Raw genomic sequence first — 19,796 nt, 5'->3', positions numbered from 1 at the left:
CCCTGACTCAGTGCCTCTGTTTATCCCACAAGGTCTACAGAAGGGGATGCAGGCCTCCTTCCAGCCCCCATCCTGGAACAGTAGCATCTGAATCTAGGTGGCCCTCAGGCCCAGCCAGAGAGCAGAGACGGCCGTCAGCAGGCTTTCTGGAGCAGCCGGCCCTGCTCAGTCCAGCCTGGGGAGTGCTACCCGGGAGCTGCGTCTGTCCAGCCTTCATTGTCGGGTCAGGCTGGTGACCGGGCTCTCTGCCTGTGGGAACTTACTCCTTTGAAAGTGGAAGGAATAAGCTTACGTTGTTGTATTCCAGACATCAACATGTGTGAGCAACCCTGGAGGACGCCCTGTGTACCCTATGTTGACTGCCAGGGCGTGGATGGGAGATACTGCGTGTGCGGCCCAGGCCAGGAGCTGATTCCCGAGATGACGTTCAGGAATGAGAGTGAAAACATGTGTCAAGGTAAGAAGGGCTTTGCGCCGTCTGTCTCCTCATCCTCGAGGTTTGAGGTCATGGACCCCACTCTGTCCAGGCCTCAGAGAACCGTTCTGGGCACCTATACCTGTGTCCCAGCCCTCCCCAAAGCCCCAGACTCAGATCCCTCTGCAGACTGGCACTGAACTCGATTTTGGAGCATCTCCCTTGCCGCCCGGCATGTTACTTTCAGAAAACCAGAGGGATGGCATCCGACATACTTCACAAGCTCACGGCGTGTTATGTTCTGGAGCAATATCCACCCTCTTCTTCTTTATCAGTGGCAGCCAAGATGAGACTTTTCCCCTGCTCCCCCGAGATCCACACGGGCTCAGCCACACCAGGACCCCTGTCAGCCCCCCGGCATCACGATGGGCCCAGGAGCCCTGCCCATAAATGTGGGAGGGGGGCGATCCCAGGGTGGGCCTACCTTCCCTGACCACAACCCGTCCTGGACAAGACGCCTCCTAGCACTCTAACCGGCTTCTTGGCCTCCAGGCTCTAATTGCCCATGCCGGGCTCTGCCCTGAACCTCGCCTGTAATTTTAGTTCACAGGCCAGTGGGCAACTCAGGTGACTGGGATGTGGAGGATGCTGGGAGAAGGTGGGAAGAGCGAAATGGGCCACTCCACACACGCTCTAAGATTCAGGCGAATGAAAGAGGCTGCCGTCTGGGCTGGATGAAAACAGAGGGGATCATTGCCAGAGGCGTGACCTTCTTCCAAAGAGGTCAACCCGAGGCCCCACGTTGACCCAGACACTCAGACAGAAGGTGGAGGCTGAGCCCCACTTGGTAGGGCACACAGGTCTGCCCCCCTGGTGGGAGGCCAAGGGCAGAGAAGACAGAATCATCTGCCATCCCTCACCCATGGGCGCCTGCCCCCTCTCCAGCCACCCAGCCATCACCCACCACTTTCTTTTAGTCTGGAGAATTCCTTCATGGGGATCAGAAAAGGCAACTTCACGGCCCCAAAGCTGCCTGGCCAGATGTCAGCCCCACCGTCCACCTCAGCCTGGTCCTCACCGTCCTGGTGACCCTGCCTATCCAGCAGGACCTTCATTCTCCTGACCCTTTCCCTCAAGCCTGGCTGGAAAGTCCTGGCTCAAGTGTGGGACTTGTCCATGTCCATAGAGCTGGAGTCTCAGAGTGAGCGTGGACGGGAGCGTGATGTCCTGAGAGGGTCACCAGGATTCTAAAGGTTATGCAGGCAGTGAGATCCACCCTGGGGAAGTCAGGACAAAGGCCATCGCCGGATGCCATGACAGGTCCTGGTCAGGAACGCAGCATTTCCCCTGCACTCGGCTCCCAGGAAGGCCCACCCTGGACTTGTCCAAGTCCTCAGGCTGGGACTCAGGTGGCTGTGATGTCCCTGCTCCATCTGGGAGTCACCCAGGAAAGCTGAGGGCACCAGAGCTGACAGACAGAGAGGGTTTGGGCCACTGCCATCCACACGTGGGGAACAGAGCATCCGGCCACACCATCCTCCCATAGGGTGCCCCATGTGAAATAGAAAAGGCACCCGCTCACCAGAGAGGACAGAGCAGGGCCTTCTCCAAGCAGATTTCTGCCGTCACCAGAGAACAAAGAACCTGCCTATGGGGAAGGCACTGGATTTGAAGATTTTCTACTTCAAGGTTTACTCCCCTCCACTGGGAGAGGTTGGGGTTTCTATATTGTATCCCTGATGTCAGCTGCCTGTGTGTACTCTGTCCCCTCACCTAGAGCACCCGAGGCTCCGCGAAGGCTGTGGTTGTCCTTGACTGACTCCTGGGGGAGTCCAGGGAGAGGGACAGACAGGCCGTGTCTTGGTTCTGTGTAAGGTACGAGAGCCTCCCTCCAGGGGGCAATGACCAGGCAGACAGGGGTTGAAACGGGACCTTGACTCTCCTCTGTCATCTGTTTTTCTGCCCCAGGGCTCTTGGTGCTGCTGCTGTTGACACTAGGGCCTGTACAGAAACTGAGTGGTAAGTCTGCCCAGCCAGCCCCATTGGTGACATAAGCTGGGGAGTGCATGCTGGGGTCTGGGTTCTCTCACCGATAAGGGGGTACGGGAAGGGAGCTTATTGCACAAATGAGGCTCACAGATGGCCTTCTGGGTATAAAGAAGCTCTTTCTTCCTCCCTACATGTGCAGAGTTTTCTGAGCTCTTCCAATGGCAGCCATCCTTCTCCTTCCTCCCCCGCTCTACTCCTGGACCTCCAGCGGGCAGCTGGCTCCCTCCATTTCTTGAAGCTTCTGACTGTGGTCTTGGTCCCCACAGCTTCTGCCCCCACAGACTGTGCTCAGTGGTGCCCTCCAAAGTCCTCATGTGTCAACGCCACGGCCTGCCGCTGCTCTCCGGGGTTCACTTCTTCATCCGGGGACGTCTTCACCAACCGCTTGGAGAATTGTGATGGTACGGGGGGGAGGGGGGGGCGCATGGAGTTGTTGGGGGAGGTGGTAGGGGGAAGATGTTCTCCTCTCTATGCCTCAGTTTGCATGTCTGTAAATTGGGGATCATCGTTGTACCCACCCCACACGGATGGAGTGAGATTTAAAATCTGCCCGTGTGGAGAACCGATAAAGACGAGTATGGAGCGGACGGTTCAACACAAGCTCTTGTCGTGGCTGCTGCTGTTATTACTATGATGGTGCTCATTGCACAAGGAAAGGGGAGAAAGAATGGAAGCAACGGGAGGAAAGAAACACAGGACTTGAGAGCCCAGGCTCTCCTCCTGGCGTGAGCTCACCGGGAACTCCCGACCCCTCAAGGTCATGGTTTCCCGCCTCACTGTTCACAGCAGACCCATGAGGAAGCAAATCTAGCACCAGTTTTCCTCCCTGCCTGCCTGCACCCCTACCAATCCCTCCCCACCTCTGGCACCCACGCATCTGTTCTCTGTATGACTTCTGTCTTGTTTGTGGGTTTGTTTTTAGATTCCACATATATTGAAATCGTACGGTATTTGTCTTTCTCTCTGCAACTTAACTCGCTTAGTGTAATGCCCTCAAGGTCCATCCATGGTGCTGCAAATGGCAGGACTGTCTTCCCTTGTATGGTTAAGTGATACTCCCCCATACACATACAACACTTTTTCATTACCCACTCAGGCACCGATAAAAACTAAGGTTGTTTCCCTTCCTTGCCCGTTACAAATAAAGCTGCAACGAACACGAGGATGCCGACTTTCAAGTTAGTGTTTTTGTTTCCTTCAAATAAATACCCAGAAGTAGAACTTCTGGATCACGTGGTACTTCCATTTTTAATTTTTTGAATACGTTTCCCCACAGTGGCTGCACCAGTTTGCATTCCCACCCACGGTGCGCAAGGTTCCCTTTTTCCCACATCCTCACCAACACTTGTTATTTCTTATCTTTTTTATAATAGCCATCCCAACAGGTGCGAGATGATATCTCATTACAGTTTGGCTTTGCACTTCTCTGACGATGAGTGATGTTGGGCACCTTTTCATGTACCTGTTGGCCATTTGGATGTCTTCTTTGGAAAATGTCTTTTCAGATCTGCAGCCCATTTTTTAAGTTGGATTGTTTAGTTTTCTTTTTTCTATTGTGTTGAATGAGTTCTGTATTTTGGATGTTAGCCACTTCTCAGCTTTATGATTTGCAAATATTTTCTACTAAACTATAGGTTGCTTTTTCATTTTTTGATGGTTTCTTTTGCTGTGCAGAAGTTTTTTAGTTTGATATGTTCCCACTAACTTATCTTTGTTTTTTGGAGTCAAATCCAAAAAACTCTGTGCCAAGACCAATTTCAAAGAGCTTATTCCCTATGTTTTTTCTATAAATTTTATGGCTTCATTTTTTTAAATGATAATAATTGGGCTCAAAGAGATTGAATTAGCCAAAGTCACAATTAATAAGGATGTAGAGCCTAGATGAAGATCTAAAACTAAAGTGTTTTAAAAAAATAAAAAATAACAAAACTGAAGAGTTTTTATTCTTCAACAATGCAAAATCATAAAAGAAAATTATATTACTTAAATATGGTTAACATGGTAAATTTTATGTTAAGGGCATTCTACCACATTAAAAAAATAATGGGGAAAGGAGGACATGAGCAGCTCTCACACCAAAAAATATTCTTCATCTACTCAAAATCATCTTAGATGCAAATTTATTGATAATAAAGCAAAGTGTTCCTAATATGTTTGAAAAGCTGAGGGGAAAACTATCTTAAATCTTCCAGTAGCTCATATAGTGGACTTACAGTTGATTTTCTTTGTTCTCATTTTTCGCATTTTCTTTGTTTTCTAAGTACCCACGTGTCATTTAGTGCTTGAGGAAAATATTTTATCAGAGAAAAAAAGGTGTTGTTGTGACCACTGCCCGGCCTTTGTGCATTTGCACACGGGTCTCATGAAGATTCATGGCTGGGTGAGCATGACGAGGAGATCCTACCGCTAATGTAACTGGACCCCAGCTCCTTTCTGGAAGCACATCTGTCTGGTTGAGGAGGCCTCATGCTTTCCACACCTTGGACCTCATTCTCAACCGTCCCCCGCTTGACTCCACCCCATCCCACAACCCTGGAGACAGGTGTCCAGCCATCGCCCCCATCTGAGAAGACAGGAGGGCGGTCCCATGGCCCAGACGGGGCCGGGCCTCTTCCCGCCTGCTGTCCCGTCCTGGGGCTGACGCCCACAGCCTGGGCCCGGGGCCCTAGGAGGAAGTCCTCGAGTTCGGGTAGGAGACTCTGCTCTGGGGGAGACCAGCTGCCTGCCAGACCCCCACTCAGCACGAGGTCATGAGCCCTTGCAGGCTCTGAAAGTCTCTGATCCCCCGATGGGAGTGTCCGGGACCCAACGTTCTGTCCCTGCCTTTTGATTCACCTGATCAAGTTGTTGAGGTTGTCGATAGCTGACAGTGTCCAGCCTTGCTCTGTGGGTCCCTGGCTGGTGGACAGCTTTCCTGTCATGTTTAAAGAACAGGGAGATGTAGGATGCCCAAAAACATCCCCAGTGACTCAGCTGTGAGACACTTTGTGCAGCTTCTCCATGTCACGTTCCCAGTGTCTCTGACAAGAGGGGACTTCCCTCAGGAGTGGAGATAGTAAGACTCCCACTGAGGCATCTTGGGGCATCTTTAAAATGTCTGACTGGGGCGCCTGGGTGGCTCAGTCAGTTGAGCATCCAACTCCAGCTCAGGTCATGATCTCATGGTTCATGAGTTTGAGCCCTAACTCAGGCTCTCTGCGGTCAGTGCAGGACCCACTTTGGATCCTCTGTCCCCTTCTCTGTGTGTGTGTGTGTGTGTCTCTCTCTCTCTCTCTCTCTCTCTCTCTCTCTCTCTCTCAAATAAAATAAACATTAAAAAGAAATGCCTGACATTACGAGCTTGGGGGAGTGGATGATGAGGACTGTGGGTGTCCTTGGGCCACTGTGAATAATGGAAGTGAAAGCTGTCAATGGGCAGAGGCCTGACCACCTGGCTTTACCTTCATGTGCGAATAAGCATGACCCTGAACAGACTCCAGCCATGACTCCCTTCACTGACTCATTATGGAGAGTGGCTTTCAGTACCGCTGTCGCCCTGACTGGAGCCCACCCCCAGGTTCCCAATCACGCAGACAGACTCAGTGCCTCTGTCCACCCCACGAGGTCTGCAGAAGGGGAGGCGGACCTCCTTCCAGCCCCCATCATGGAACAGTAGCATCTGAATCTAGGTGCCCCTCAGACCCAGCCAGAGAGCAGAGATGAGCCGAGTCGTCAGCAGCTTTCTGGAGCAACCTGACTCCCACTCAGACCAGCCCCTGAAATGCCACCTGCCAGCTGAGTTCTCTCCCGTTCCGTTGGTAGAGTCTGGCTGGAGGCCAGGGCCTCTGCCCACGGGAACCCACACCTTTGGGAGGTAACCTTTTGTCCTGTTGGCTTTCAGACATCAACGAGTGTGGACCACCCCCCAGAGTGTCCTGTGGAAAATTCGCACACTGCCTCAACACAGAGGGGAGCTACCACTGCACGTGCGGCCCAGGATACGAGCTTGCTTCTGGGGCAAAAACATTCAGGAGTGAGAGTGAGAACACGTGTCAAGGTAAGAACCACCCCACGCCTTCCATCTCCCGGTGGGAAGGCATTTGCTCCACTTTCTCTAGGCATCAGAGAGCTGTCCTCGGCACCTACCCGGTCACGCACCCCTCTTTGAACCCCAAGGCTCAGAACCTTCTGCAGAGGGTCACTTCTGAAAGTTCAGAGTATCCCTTGCCCACCCGCCCCCACCCCCACCCCCACCCCGGCATCTTGTTTTTGTAAAACATAGAGAAGGATGGCACTCAAGATATTTAAGGAGCTCACAGCGTATTGTTTCCAGCACAGGATCCCTCCTCTTTACCATCATCAGTGACTGCCAGGATGAGACCTTTCCCCACCAAAGCCCACTTGGGCTCTGCCATACGAGGAAAACTCTCAGACCTCTTGGGCCACACTGGACTCAGGGACCCCACCCCGAAACACTGGAGTGGGAAGATTCGAGAGCTGAGCTTTTCTGAGCCAGTGGACTCCCTGGCCAACAGTTTTGGCATCCTGACACCCCCCACCCCTTCTCAGGTGCTCAGTCCCTGTCTCCTTCCCTGCACAAGGCTTACCCTGACTCTCCCCAGTAATTTCAGTTCACATTCCTGAGAGCAAACCAGATGACCAGGAGCCAGAAGAATGCTGTGTGGAGTCTAAGCAGAATTACACGGATCCACCCCCATACACACATAGAAAATTACATGATCAGAAGGGGCTCCCGTCGAGACAAGATAGCAACAGACAGCATCATTGGGGACCAGCAGGTGAGTGGCTGCCCTGAGGGAATTAAAACAAAGGCCGTCGGTGGGAGCCAGATCCAACAGGATCCTTGTTGGGTAATGCACCATTTTCCCTGCACTTGGTTCCCTAGAAGACCCACACTGGCCTTTGTCCAAATGCTCAGGCTGGGACACAGATGCCCGTGATGTCCCACCCTGGCTGAAAGCTGCCCGGGGAAGCCGAGGGCACCCAGCCAGGGCTGGGAGACAGGGAGGACCCAGGCCGATTCCATCCATATCTGGGCAGCAGAGCATGTAGGCCACCACATTCACCCATAGCACACCTCTGTGTGAATAAGAAAAGGCACTCACTCACCAGGGAGGAGACAGTGGGGCCTTCCCGATGCTTCTATGCCCAAACCAGGCTCCCTGAATAACCAAATGACCGCCTGGGAAAGTACCTGGCCTGACCTGACCCGAGACCCCTACCCCCGAACACGTACAAAGATAGATGCTGTCACACCTCATGAAGCACTTTGTCTCTTGCAGGCAACTTTTTCCCCAGCTGGACCCCACCCCGTGGAATCAAGAGCCAGGTGAGTTGGCCCCAGCAGGGACCAGGAGACAGGAAATCCTTCCTTGAAGCACGGGCTGCCCGCCCTCCCTGGCCACCATTTTCCCCAAGCTTCCCCACTCGCACGTGAGGCTCTCTGACCTCCTCATTTGCCCTCTTCCCAGAGACTCTCCCGCTTCTTTGAAAAAGTCGAAGATCTGGCCAGAAAGTTCATACCGGCCTTTGCCCAGGACAGCATCCAGGTAAATAGACTTTATTCTCCAGGATCTTTTTTCTGAGGCTCAATGGACAGCCTCTTCATGCAGTCTGGCCCACGGCTCACGACATCTGGGTCTGCTTTCCCCCAGGGCCTCATAGAGGGGGTGGATGAGTTGTTGCAGACCCCGGAAGACCTGGGGGCGCTGCCCCGCTCAGAGCAGCACCGTGTGGCCGCGAACCTGCTCGCTGGCCTGGAGGACGTCCTGAGAAACATAAGCCAGGCCCTGCCCAATGGGACATTGACCTTCAATGCATCTGCAGGCACAGGCAAGTACTGGGGTCTGCCCCGGGCTCCTGCCCTGCCCTTCCCCACCTCGTTTATCCCCCAGCCTCACTGGAGCCAGTGACCACACTTGTATCTCAGTGTTACACTCCCTAAACCAATCAAAAGTGGTTAAAAAGAAATGAATATATTATGCTAAGTCAGAGAAGGCCAAATACCATCTGGTCTCACTTATATGTGGAATCCTAAAAAAAAAAAAAAAAAAAGGGCACAAGCTTATAGACACAGATTAGTGAGTGTCAGAGGTAGGGGTGAGGTGTGTGGGGGTGGGGCAGTGGGCTAAATGGGTGAAGGGGATCAAAAGATATAAAATAACTAAGTCATGAGATGTAATGTACAGCACGAGAATAATAACACTATATTACATGTTTCCAAGTTGCTACAAAAAGTAAATCTTGAAAGTTCTTATCACAGGAAAAAAAATGTAACTCTATGTGGGGACAGGTGTTTACCACACTCACTGTGGTGATCATTTTGCAACACATACAAATAACAAATCATCACCATGTACACCTGAAACTAATGTTCTATGTTCGTTATACCTCAATTAAAAGAAGAAATGAATAAAGCTATAAATAATATACATCTTAATAGAAACTAAATTATGAGCAGTTGAATTAATGGTAATGAAGAACGTAAAATACAATAGAAATGGCTTCCCAAGAAAACAATTTACTTAATTTGGAATCATATTCAGTTAATGTTCTCTCACAGTTAAGTATTTTATTTGTTTCATTTGAGGTAGAATTCACGTAACATAAAATCCACCATTTTAAACAAAGTATACAATTCAGTGGCATTTAGTACATTCACGGAGTTGTGATCATTGCCTCCATTTCTAAACTATTTTCATCGCCCTCAAAGTAAATACTGTACCCCACCCCACCCCCAGAAGTCACTCCCTATTCCTCCGCTCCCCCAGCCCCTGGCCACCACTGGTCTGTCTTCTGTCTCTATGGATGCGCCTATTCTGGACTTCTCATACCTAGAGAATCATACACTATGTGGTTTCTTTCACCTAGCAGGATGTTTTCAAGGTTCATCCACGTTGTAGCATCTCTCAGTGTTTCATTCCCTTTTGCGGCTGAGCAACATTTAATTGTAGATGGATACAGCACTTCTTGTGTCCCTGTTCATCCACTGATGGACATTTCGGGTGTTGCCACCCTTTGACTCTTGCACATGGTGCCACTGTGAATATTGGTTCACACGCTTTTGTTTGAATAACTGTTCTCGGTTCTTTGGGGTACTTACTTAGGACTGGAATTGCTGAGTTATACAGCGATTCTATGTTCGACTTTTTGAGAACCACCAAACTATTTTCCAAAGAGGCTATTTTTCCATCTCGTATCCTCACCGGCAATGGACCCCAATTTCTACCCCCTCAGCAACACTTGGCACTTTCACTTTTTTATTGTTGTTGTTTTTTTAAGTGTATTTATTTATTTTGAAAAAGAGAGCACAAGCCAGGGAGGGGCAGAGAGAGGTAGAGAGAGAGGATCCCAAGCAGGCTCTGAGCTGTCAGCACGGAACCTGATGTGGGGCTCAAACCCACAAACCATGAGATCATGACTTGAGTCGAAGTTGGACACTCAACCAACTAAGCCACCCTGGTGCCCCTGTTTTATTTTTATTAGTCTTTTCAGTATGTGTCTGGTGATATCTCATTGTGGTTTTGATTTACGTTTCCCTGATGACTAGTGATGGCTCACATCTTTTTGTGTAATTACTGAACATGTGTGTATTTTTTTTGGAGAAATGTCTATGCAAGTCCCTTTGCCTGTTGTTTTAATTCATTGTTTGGCTTTTGGTTGTTGAGCTGGAAGAATTCTTTCTATGTTCTAATAGTACACTCTGTGAGACATGTGACTTGCTAATTTTCTCCCATTCCATAGATTATTTTTTTTACTTTTTATTTTTTTTATTTTTTATTTTTTTTATTTTTTTCAATATATGAAGTTTATTGTCAAATTGGTTTCCATACAACACCCAGTGCTCATCCCAAAAGGTGCCCTCCTCAATAGCCATCACCCACCCTCCCCTCCCTCCCACCCCCCATCAACCCTCAGTTTGTTCTCGGTTTTTAAGAGTCTCTTATGCTTTGGCTCTCTCCCACTCTAACCTCCTTTTTTTTTTCTTCCCCTCCCCCACGGGTTTCTGTTAAGTTTCTCAGGATCCACACAAGAGTGAATTTTTTTTTTTTTTTTGCTTTAATGAACAGGTGCTTCTGTTTTGAAATTCATTTTCTCTTTTTTTCTTTAGTTGCATGTGCATTTGGTGCTGTATCTAAGAATCCATTGTCAAATCCAAGGCTGTGAAGATTTACATCTGTGTTTTCTTCCAACTGTTGTACTTTTAGCCCTTAAGTTTAGGATTGTTTGTTTCTTTCATTGTCTGTTTTAGAGAGAGAAAGAGAGAGATGGGGAGGGGCAGACTGAGAGAGAGAGAGAGAGAGAGAGAGAGAGAGAGAGAGAATCCAAACAGGCTCCAAGCTTAGCACAGAGCCCAACACAGGCTTTGATCCCACAACCTTGGGGTCATTACCTGAGCTGAAATCAAAAGTCAGATGCTCAACCAACTGAGCCACCAAGGCATGCCTTAAATTTGTCATGCCACTTTGAGTTAATTTTTGTGTGTTGTATGAAGTAGAGTTCCTTCTTACGTGTGTGGATAGCCAGATGTATGTAAACACACATATAAAGGATAGTATTATTGTAACCACTACAGCCACAAATAGTATCCTAACTCCCTTAATAACTCTGACATCTCATAGACCTGTCCCTGAAGGTGCAAGAACAAGGAGACAGAAATGTCACCTTGAGTCTGAACCAGGCAAAGATGCTGCTGAGCTTGGATGAGGTGCATGAATCTAGTGACTCAGGTAAGGGCCGAGATGGGAGGTCACAAGACGCCCAAGGACGTGACACACGGGGACCTGAAGCTTACGGGGAGGTAGGGGGCAGAGTGGGGCCACAAAGGGTCCATCTGAGGAAGAAGGGGCGCTGGTGGGCACCCCGAGGTATCCACATTGGCCTGGTCCTGCAGGTCCTTCTGTGGTGGGCCTCGTCTCCACTCCAGGGATGGCCAAGTTCCTGGCCGAGGCGCCCCTGGTCCTGGACCCTAAGCAGCAGGCAGTTCTGCGTGAACACAAGGAATTGCTGGGAGAGGTCCCCCCTGTCCTGCTCTCAGGTGTCGTCTCTGCCTTTGTGAGCAACAAAGACACCCAGAACCTCGGCTCCCCCGTCACCTTCATCTTCTCCCACCACGTGAGTCCTGGTGGAATGGGGCTGTGGCTGGGCAAGGAACTGGGCTGGGTCCGGGGCTCAGCCTCACTGTCGAGATCACCCTTGGTGTCCTGGGGGCCTCCTCCGTGGGCGCCTCCTTCCCCCAGGAAAGCCCTTTGCAAACCAGCTTTGGATAAGAGTCTCCAGCTCCCACCGACGCTCTCTTCTACAGTCGGTGACACCCGGGCCAACCCAGAAGGTGTTCTGTGTCTTCTGGGAGCACAGTCAGGATGGAGGCGGTCATTGGTCCACCACGGGCTGCAGGATGGCGGCCACCGGAGACGCCAGCACCACCTGCCAGTGCTCCCACCTCAGCAGCTTTGCCGTCCTCATGGCCCACGGCCACGTGCAGGTGAGATCCCTGAGAGAGGCCGCTTTCCACGTCTATCGCTCTCGAACATGTTTCCCCACATGTAGGAGCTTAAAGAAACATAAATTTATGTCTCGTGGTTTCTGTGGGACGAGAATCGGGCGTAGCGTAGCTCAGTTGCCTGCTCTGGGTCTTACAAGGTTGAGACCATTGAGTCAGCCAAAGCTGCATTCTCGTCGGAGGCCTGGGGTCCTCCTGTGAGCTCCCTGGTTGGTGGCAGAATTCCGTTCCTTGCAGTTGTAGGTCTGGGGTTCCACTTTCTTTCCGGCTGCGAGCAGGGGACCCTGCTCAGCTCCTAGGGGCTACCTGCATTCCTTCTCTCTAGGCCCCACACAGTGTGTCAGCATTTCTGTCCAGAGGCCAGCAGGAGAAGCTCCCTCACCTCAAACGCCCTCAAACTTTGAATCCTTTTCTCTAGGAAGAGCCTAGAGCTTTGAGAGCTCACTGATTAGGCCAGGCCCACCCAGGGTGATGAAATGCCTCTTAAAGTCAACTGATATAGGACCTGTGACTGTGCTGTCCTTTTTGCTGGGTCCCAGGAGGAGGATCCCGTGCTGGCTGTGATCACCTACGTGGGGCTGGGCCTCTCTCTGCTGTGCCTCCTCCTGGCAGCCCTCACCTTCCTCCTGTGCAAAGCCATCCAGAACACCAGCACCTCGCTCCACCTGCAGCTCTCGATCTGCCTCTTCCTGGCCCACCTGCTCTTCCTCACGGCCATCGACCAGACCAAGATCAAGGTACTGACACTGTCCCAGAGGACCCCCTGCCCTGAGCCACGGGATGCTCAGTTCATGGAGCCCTGCTGCACTGATACCTTAACACAATATCGTTGGGCGACAGGGAGGCTGGAGGGGTAAATAGCCTATTTCACGTTGACTGATGAAGCAGAAGACAATCCTCTCTCAACAACTCGACCCTATATATATATATACACGAGTTCTCCCCGCTGGCAAGGTGTGGGAGGGGTCCTGGGGCCACCCTCCTCCCTGACAGTCCCTCCTGATGACTCCTTCCTCCTCCCCCAGCTGCTGTGCGCCATCATCGCGGGGGCCTTACACTATCTCTACCTGGCCTCCTTCACCTGGATGCTGTTGGAGGGTCTACACCTCTTCCTCACGGCACGCAACCTGATGGTGGTCAACTACTCCAGCATGAGCAGGTTCACGAAGAGACTCATGTTCCCTGTGGGCTACGGAGTCCCGGCTCTGATTGTGGCCGTTTCTGCTGCATCCAGACCTTCCCTTTATGGAACACCCACCAGGTAAGTGCCAATTCCCACTGCCCCCATCTTCTCCAGCACTACTGTGGCCATCATAGAACCAATAGCGATTTAGTTTCCCCCGAACATGATAGGCAGAGGAAAGGTCAGTGCCCACTCCGAAGACATCTCTCTGATGGAATATTGTGTTCCTTGAACTGTTTTTAAGTCCTTAAGATTGAATTATTTTAAATGTTCATTATGAAGTATTTAATCATTATATATTATACATTCTAGTGATTCTTTATCCACAAAGGCCAATGTTCTCTTGACTCACTTCTCATCTCTCTCTTAGATGCTGGCTTCACACAGAAAAAGGATTTGTATGGACCTTCCTGGGCCCCGTCTGCACCATCTTCTCCGTGAGTAACACGTGACATCAGAGCATCCTGCCTGCCCAAGTGACGGTCATTCAAAGACCAGGTGTACCAGGAGGGTTACAGGCAGCAGGAGCAATCATTCCAGTCGGCCCAGGACTGATGAGAGACACCCCACCCCCCCGCCCCCAGGATGCAGGAATTTCCATTGTAACAACAGGACTAACATGTTTCCTGAGACCTGGGACTTTCAGTGCTAAAATTTGGAGTTTCCATGTGAACTGCATCGAAGTGCTCGCCAAAGTTACAGGACAAACACATGCCTGAGTTACAGGGTGGTTGGTCTAGTCTTCTAGGACTTCTACAAAACGCAAAAGCTTCTTACCTGCCGGGTTAGGGGTTGGATGAGCTGGGAGGATGCTTACCAGATGTGGAGTGAATTTAATACGCCTGTGGGCTTTCTGCAGATTAATCTGGCCTTCTTTCTGATGACCTTCTGGATTGTGAGAAACAAGCTCTCCTCCCTCAACAGAGATGTGTCCACCCTCCAGAACACCAGGTGAGGATGAGTCAGAGGAATATCCCCCATCCAGAGCATTATCCTCAGAGCTCCAAGGATCTCATGTCCAGAGAGAATGGACTTTGCCCTGATACACAGGGATTGCTTCCATGCCTCACATAGTAGGTCCTGAGAACATTTCTATCCTTACAACACACTCAAAACATCGCATAACCGTTCCCAGAACCCAGCGCACCCTTTCATGGTCATGCCTTCATGCGTTTTAGGCCCCCTGCCTTCCCCTTCCCTTGCCCCACGTGAATGCAGGTTCATCAACCACATGTCACATCATCTAGGAGTTTGGGGATGCCCTTGCCTTTCCTCAACTTTGCACAGAATCAGTGGCCTCTGTTCTGGGCAAAGCACATTCTGGGTCAGGTCATGGAGAAGGTGGGGACAGGAACAGCCCTGGATGGGATCTGGGCAGAAGTACCTCACTTTGCAAATGTTATAAGTGATCATTTGTTTTTGTCTTGCCGCCAGACTCTAAGGGCTGTGGAAACAGAAGTCTTGTCTTGGTTGTTCTGAATGCCCAAGCCCCAGCCTAGAGCCAGGGGCACAGAATGTTCTCGACAATGTCAGCTGAGCAAAATTAGGGGTCTTCCTGAAACATCGTGACCTTTTTGAAACTCACATTCTGGAGTGTCACTACCATCCCTAGTCCTAGTCAAACTGTCATCCCTGACCCAAACACCATTTCTTTTTATGGAATCATTGACGATAAAGATCCAAGTTGATGGCTACTCAGTAGGAAGCATCCGTGGAGTGGACTTGAAAACAGGTGGGGTGGGGAGGGGGCTGTTGCTCCCGGTGCATCACGAGCCTCCTCTCTCCTCCTACCCAGGATGCTGACATTCAAAGCGACGGCTCAGCTCCTCATCCTGGGCTGCACGTGGTGTCTGGGCCTCCTGCAGGTGGGGCCAGCTGCCCGCGTCATGGCTTACCTCTTCACCATCATCAACAGCCTGCAGGGAATGTTCATCTTCCTGGTGTACTGCCTCCTCAGCCAGCAGGTACCACAGTCTGGCCCCCATCCAGGACTCTTCCTGTCCCCACCCCGCCTAGTGAGCTGACCCAGAGCGTGCTTTGCCCCTGCAGGTCCGGGAGCAGTACGGGAAGTGGTTCAGAGGGGTCAGGAAAGCCAAAGCCGAGCCTGAGAATTACACGCTCTCAAGCAGGACCGTGTCTGATGCTTCCAAGCACAGTGCGGTAAGATTATGCAGTGTTCCCAGAGCACTTCCCTAGCCAATCCGCTTGGGCGTCTCATGCCTGCCTCACTGGACAACCTGTGCAGATAGCAGGGGATGCCCTAGGAAGGCTCATGCCTGGACTCAGTTGAAGGCACTTCCCTGTCTTGAAACGAGCTCTTCACTATACTTTCACTCGCTGAGCTTCTGTGCCCTCTTGCACATGACTGTCCTCTTTTCATGATATGGTGCAACCACTTTTTAATTATACTTAAAATCGACAAGATAGAAAACACTCAGAAGCAGAGAAAGATGCTGTGGTCAGATAAGTAATCGGGAAGTAATAATCTGGAGCAGAGATGCCCCAGCTGTACAGGGTCACTGCATATCCTGTATCCCAAATCATTCCATGCTGTCCCTGTATATAATGAACAATAAACACCTGGTGTGTATATAGTCATAAAAGTGAAATAAGGATTAAGTTGCATTGAAACCTCCCATAAAAGTCTGCAATCATTCCTAGTATTTCCAAAGATACAGACACTGTAAAACCTCATTAGAGAATCACAGAGGGCAAGGGGAGAGATTCTGGCAATGTGAATTGTCCCAAGCATTTGTACGTTCGGGTCCACAAAACTTTTTCTCTTCTTAGACTTCTTTTGACAATATTTTATAGTTTTCTGTACACAAACATTGCACTTTCTAACACAGAATCGTTTTTACACCTTCTTTTTTTAGGAGAATTATAATGAACTGGCGAACTTGTCTCTTAGAAAGTGAAGAAAACACTGAACCATTCTCTTTGGGGCAAAGAGTATTAAAAATAACTCTCCTTGGCACCACTGTGGGAGAAAAGTATGCGGGAAACGTTTGTCATTCAGCTGCTGGTGAATTTGGGTTTTCTGGTACATACAAGCATTCTCATCATCTCCTTCCCAGTATAATCAGGAGCTCTAACCCAATACCCCAGTAGAAACCTCTTTTTCCAAAAAGATTCTTCCTCAGGTTGATGATACATAACAAGGAAAACCAGCCTCAAAGGACTTCCCTAAAATAACACAAGAGAGGAAAGTAATATTCAAATACCTGCCTGTAGAGTAAACAACTAATGCCAGTTGCCCAAGACTTGCCTGATTTTAGAGCTCACAGTATTTCTCCCCAGGAAACATTTTGGTTACAGGCAAAGTAGACCAGTTGGTCTCCATTCATACATACATGCCTCAACTTACTCACTCTCCATTCCTGAAGCCCTACTGATTAATTCCTTCCAAACATGTGCGCTGGATCAAGGAGATCCAGTTCCCGAGTTCACAGCGTTTAAATGTGGGGGGCAAAAAGTTTCATCCGATGGAGTAAAATCAGAACTATGAGACTCGAGTCTCTGCATCTTTACATTTTATAAGTTGAGCTGTGGGGAAAGGTGTATATTGCTACAGCACATTTATACGTAACATAATATTTCATCCTTACCATTCATCTAGGCAAGATCTAAACCCAGAGTGGTTCCCCCTCCAAGACATTCCCTGGAGGCTCCCACTGACCAATTTTGTAACAATTTGAACATCAAATGACTGTACATGAGTATAATATTTTAGATAAACATATTCGTGAGTCCATAGTGATACTTAGAAGCTCAGTTAATAGATGCAGAAAATACCATAGAAGTAGAAGAGCATGACTCTTTCAATATCCCATAAATAGTCACTAAAAGCATTGAGTGAAAGGGTGTTGGAGAACAGGCTGGGACCAGAGCACCAAAGAATCACCTCTTGGATCACCGATTAATTACAAGGGCCAAAGTGCACATTTGCAACGTGGAGATCTGACAGCCACCATCTGAATTAATGCCCATACTTAATATCATCGGTGGTGGGCAAACTGACATTAGGAATATCAGGAGATACATACATCCCATTGTTGAAGTTACAACATCCCATTTTTAGTACATAAAAAATTGAAATCTAACCCAGCCCTTAGAGAGAGGGTAACCAAACTATAGCATGCAGGCCAAATCCAGGGAACTTCCTGTTTTTGTTAATAAAGTTTTATTGGGACATTGACGTATTGTCTATGGCTGCTTTCAGGCTACAATGTCAGAGTTGAGAAATCAGTATCACTTTTTTTTTTTTTTAATTTTTTTTTAATGTTTTTATTTTTATTTTTGAGACAGAGAGAGACAGAGCATGAGCAGGGGAGGGGCAGAGAGAGAGGGAGACACAGAATCCGAAACAGGCTCCGGGCTCCGAGCTGTCAGCACAGAGCCCGACGCGGGGCTTGAACTCACGGACCGCGAGATCATGACCTGAGCCGAAGTCGGACGCTCAACCGACTGAGCCACCCAGGCGCCCCATCAGTATCACTTTTAAAAGGGGCTAGAGGCTGCTGAAAATTAAGAGACAAAGGTGGGGCGCCTGGGTGGCGCAGTCGGTGAAGCGTCCGACTTCAGCCAGGTCACGATCTCACAGTCCGTGAGTTCGAGCCCCGCGTCGAGCTCTGGGCTGATGGCTCAGAGCCTGGAGCCTGTTTCCGATTCTATGTCTCCCTCTCTCTCTGCCCCTCCGCCGTTCATGCTCTGTCTCTCTCTGTCCCAAAAATAAATAAACGTTGAAAAAAAATAAAATAAAATAAATAAATAAATAAATAAATAAATAAAAATGGTCAATCAAAGCTGTCAGAAAAAATAATAAAAAGGTGTTAGAAAAGTAAATTCATATACTAGTTATTAATTCATTAAAAGTTATATACCATCATAGATTTCTAGACGTCCAATAAAAATGTCTTTTTCTCCACACAAAACTAATTCTGTGAATGGATCTTTTCTAAAACTATGAATTTGCACAGCTAATGGTGATGGGTTTGAAATCAAAATTTAAAAAAACAACAAAATCATTAAAATATTACGAGAAAATAGGGGGGATCTCCACTTCTGCCGACAAAATAAAAAGCGGAAACGAGTATTGCTTTCAACATAACAATAGGAAAAATCCACACAAACTACAAAACCATTCGGTTTCTCAGACTCTCTTACCTATAACAGAAGGTAGGTAAGGACAACAAAGTGGCCTAAAGTCTAAGGAAAGACAGGATTATCCACACATAGGCAGACCTATGGGAAGCACAAAAGGAAGAGATCCGGGTGCCACAGAAATGCTTAAAAGAGAACCTACATTTCTGAATGAATTGCTCAGGGCCAAGTATGGGCAGTCATGAGAGTGTAGAAACTCTGAAGGAGTGGCAAAAATATGTGCAAAGAACTTCTAAAATTCAATAATAAAAAGGTTAATGAAATATTAGAAAAAGAAATTGATAGGTAATTAACAGAAAAAGAAAAGCAAATTGCTAACAAACGCATAGTTAATCGGGGAGGAGCCCAGATGGCGGAACAGCCTGGAAGCTTTTTGTGTCTCTCGCGTCCGTGAAGTACAGCCAGATGGACACTAAACCATCCTACACACCTAGAAAACCCATTGGAAGATTAACACAACAATCTGCACAACCTGAACCACAGAATTCAGCAGGTACGCGGCACGGAGAGCTGAACTTGGGGAGCGAGAAGCCCCGAAGGTAGGGAACCCCCTTTTGCAGGCGGAGAGAGGACGGAGACTGGGGGGGGGGGGGAGCATACAGGAAAAGCACCCCTCCCCAAAAGCAGCTGGAAAGAAAGTGGAAAATTGGAAACAGCCGCAGGGACGAAATTACAAAGGGAGAAAGGAGAAAGGAGAGGGTTTAAGTTCCATTCAGACTGTAAACAAGGGGAGCGCAAAGGCTGCAACTCCGCAGCTCCCTACCTGGCGGTGCGCTGGTGGGAAAGGTGAATCCCCAGGAACAGAGTGGGGTCCGGGAGGTTCTCGGGCCACACGGGGAAAAGCGGTTCCACTGCCGGAATGAAAGGACATTCGGTAGAGACTGTTGAGGCCACCTGGTCCCAGCAGACCCCGGAAGGCGGCCACACTCGCTGGTGCTGGGACGAGGTCGTTGAGGGTGAAGCCTGGTGCCAGATGTGTGTTGTGATTTTCCACGGTCCCTGAAACGCTGAGGCTACACCCTCTCGCGATCTTTTTGGGGGGCGGGCTGACACCTGGCCGCAGTCTCAGGGCAGCGGCACCAGCAGGGTCCGGCAAGCGTTCCCGGGTGCAGCCGACATTCGGCCATTGCTCATTCGGCCACTGCTCAGTGAGACCTTCCCGCAGAGGGGCGGAGCGGGTCAAAGCCACAGTCCTTCGGAAGTAAGGGGCCGGGGAAAACAGCCGCATCTGAGACAAAACTTGGGAGAGAGGTACTGCCTGGGGCCTGCTCACGGAGAATGGAAAAGCAGGGAGTGGACGAGAGCTGAAAACGGAGGACCGGTGCGCAATTGCTGATCCGAGGAGAACAGACTGGGTAGCTGGGTGGCGCCATTTTCCACCGCTCCTGCGCATGCACCTGTGCACCGACAAGCCCTGAAACAATCCAACCCAGTAGGCTAGCAGCGCCATCTAGTGGAGCGCGGAGTTTTTACACCGAGCCCTG

General features: G+C 49.6%; 2 protein-coding genes across 5 annotated transcripts in view; one reads left to right on the top strand and one right to left on the bottom strand.

Annotated features, from left to right (window-relative positions):
- LOC101083497 (adhesion G protein-coupled receptor E2-like) overlaps nucleotides 1-17,347 on the top strand; it is a 28,448-nt gene extending 11,101 nt beyond the window's left edge. The window contains exons 3-20 of one of the 4 annotated variants that reach the window (XM_023246475.2): nucleotides 308-457; nucleotides 2,384-2,434; nucleotides 2,731-2,865; nucleotides 6,345-6,500; nucleotides 7,066-7,242; nucleotides 7,747-7,793; nucleotides 7,936-8,013; nucleotides 8,119-8,296; nucleotides 11,086-11,193; nucleotides 11,358-11,578; nucleotides 11,769-11,948; nucleotides 12,509-12,703; nucleotides 12,992-13,227; nucleotides 13,520-13,586; nucleotides 14,009-14,100; nucleotides 14,945-15,113; nucleotides 15,199-15,309; nucleotides 16,026-17,347. In XM_023246475.2, coding sequence (XP_023102243.2) covers nucleotides 308-457; nucleotides 2,384-2,434; nucleotides 2,731-2,865; nucleotides 6,345-6,500; nucleotides 7,066-7,242; nucleotides 7,747-7,793; nucleotides 7,936-8,013; nucleotides 8,119-8,296; nucleotides 11,086-11,193; nucleotides 11,358-11,578; nucleotides 11,769-11,948; nucleotides 12,509-12,703; nucleotides 12,992-13,227; nucleotides 13,520-13,586; nucleotides 14,009-14,100; nucleotides 14,945-15,113; nucleotides 15,199-15,309; nucleotides 16,026-16,067 — 2,393 coding nt within the window. In that variant the 3' untranslated portion in view covers nucleotides 16,068-17,347. Of the gene's footprint in view, nucleotides 1-307; nucleotides 458-2,383; nucleotides 2,435-2,730; nucleotides 2,866-6,344; nucleotides 6,501-7,065; nucleotides 7,243-7,746; nucleotides 7,794-7,935; nucleotides 8,014-8,118; nucleotides 8,297-11,085; nucleotides 11,194-11,357; nucleotides 11,579-11,768; nucleotides 11,949-12,505; nucleotides 12,704-12,991; nucleotides 13,228-13,519; nucleotides 13,587-14,008; nucleotides 14,101-14,944; nucleotides 15,114-15,198; nucleotides 15,310-16,025 lie in introns of all 4 variants that reach the window. The other 3 variants (XM_023246483.2, XM_023246489.2, XM_023246468.2) reach the window with 3 other exon arrangements.
- Nucleotides 1-19,796, bottom strand: part of LOC123382444 — a 37,494-nt gene extending 17,698 nt beyond the window's left edge. Inside the window, exon 1 of the mRNA XM_045047234.1 lies at nucleotides 19,076-19,796. Within this exon, the coding sequence (XP_044903169.1) occupies nucleotides 19,076-19,762 (687 nt within the window). The 5' untranslated portion in view covers nucleotides 19,763-19,796. The remainder of the gene's footprint in view (nucleotides 1-19,075) is intronic.

The sequence above is a fragment of the Felis catus genome, chromosome A2, assembly GCF_018350175.1.
Source record: "Felis catus isolate Fca126 chromosome A2, F.catus_Fca126_mat1.0, whole genome shotgun sequence".
Classification (NCBI taxonomy): domain Eukaryota; kingdom Metazoa; phylum Chordata; class Mammalia; order Carnivora; family Felidae; genus Felis; species Felis catus.
This window is presented reverse-complemented; position numbering and strand designations above follow the sequence as displayed.